The sequence below is a fragment of the Volvox carteri genome, assembly GCF_000143455.1.
Source record: "Volvox carteri f. nagariensis unplaced genomic scaffold VOLCAscaffold_13, whole genome shotgun sequence".
NCBI classification, from domain to species: domain Eukaryota; kingdom Viridiplantae; phylum Chlorophyta; class Chlorophyceae; order Chlamydomonadales; family Volvocaceae; genus Volvox; species Volvox carteri.
The window spans coordinates 38,512-39,372 of record NW_003307556.1 but is presented as its reverse complement, the minus strand read 5'-3'; the positions used below and the strand labels follow the sequence as shown (position 1 = coordinate 39,372).

At 48.8% G+C, this 861-nt stretch overlaps 1 protein-coding gene across 1 annotated transcript in view; it reads left to right on the top strand.

Moving 5' to 3' along the window:
- Positions 1-191, top strand: part of VOLCADRAFT_89460 (uncharacterized protein) — a gene marked incomplete at both ends in the record, with an annotated part of 959 nt that extends 768 nt beyond the window's left edge. Inside the window, one exon of the mRNA XM_002949178.1 lies at positions 174-191. Within this exon, the coding sequence (XP_002949224.1) occupies positions 174-191 (18 nt within the window). The remainder of the gene's footprint in view (positions 1-173) is intronic.
- Positions 192-861: the final 670 nt, after the last annotated feature.

The following is an 861-nucleotide window of genomic DNA, read 5'->3' as shown; positions in this document are numbered from 1 at the left end:
TATTATTATTTATTAATTTTTTTATTGTATCTCATCCCTGTTATATAATTTTACGATACATACAAGCGTGTGTACAGTACATGTTTTCATGTCAACATAATATTTTACATACCTTCCGGCTGCCGTGACGCATGAAGAGTGCTGCCAGGGCCATCTTGTCGGCAACCGACCAGCCTTCCCAGAACAAGTAAAAATATTCTGGGCCGAGTGGGAGAATGCCCACCTGCACACACGGAATAAACAAAAATACACATAAACACCAACAAGTTATTTTATATTACTTATATTTATTTTTATTTGCAGCGGCGGCGGCGGCGGCAGCGGCAACAGCAGCAAAGCAGGACACGTTCATAAAATGCATGCTGTAGCAGCAAGTGCTCTGCTCGTCACACAATCATCAGCTGACGTACCTGCCCCACAGAGCCCAAGACCAAAGACAAGCTCTCCGGCCGCAGCCGCCGTGGAACCCTGGCAGCGCAATGCCTAATGAAGACGTCGGCATTCCTCAGCTTGTTGACGTCCATGTCAAGACCAACGCAGCGCCAGGCGCCTGCCAGGATGCTCACGGCGACGAGCGGCCTGCAAATCATACATAAGTGTGTGCAAAATATAAAAAAAGGGCTGCACATACTGGCGAACAATTATTCACAGCAGGAAGACACAGGGGAGTTGAGGAGCTGGAGTGGGAGTGGGAGGGGGAGGGGGAGGGGGAAAGACGAACCACAAACGAGTGTAGCTGCTGTCAGGGCAAGAGTGCACCAGGCGTAGAACTGACCAAAAGGCGTTCTTAATGAAAGCGGCGACCTCGGGATGACGTATTGCAAATGTCGAAAACTACCTACCTAGCTGCTGAGACTAAAA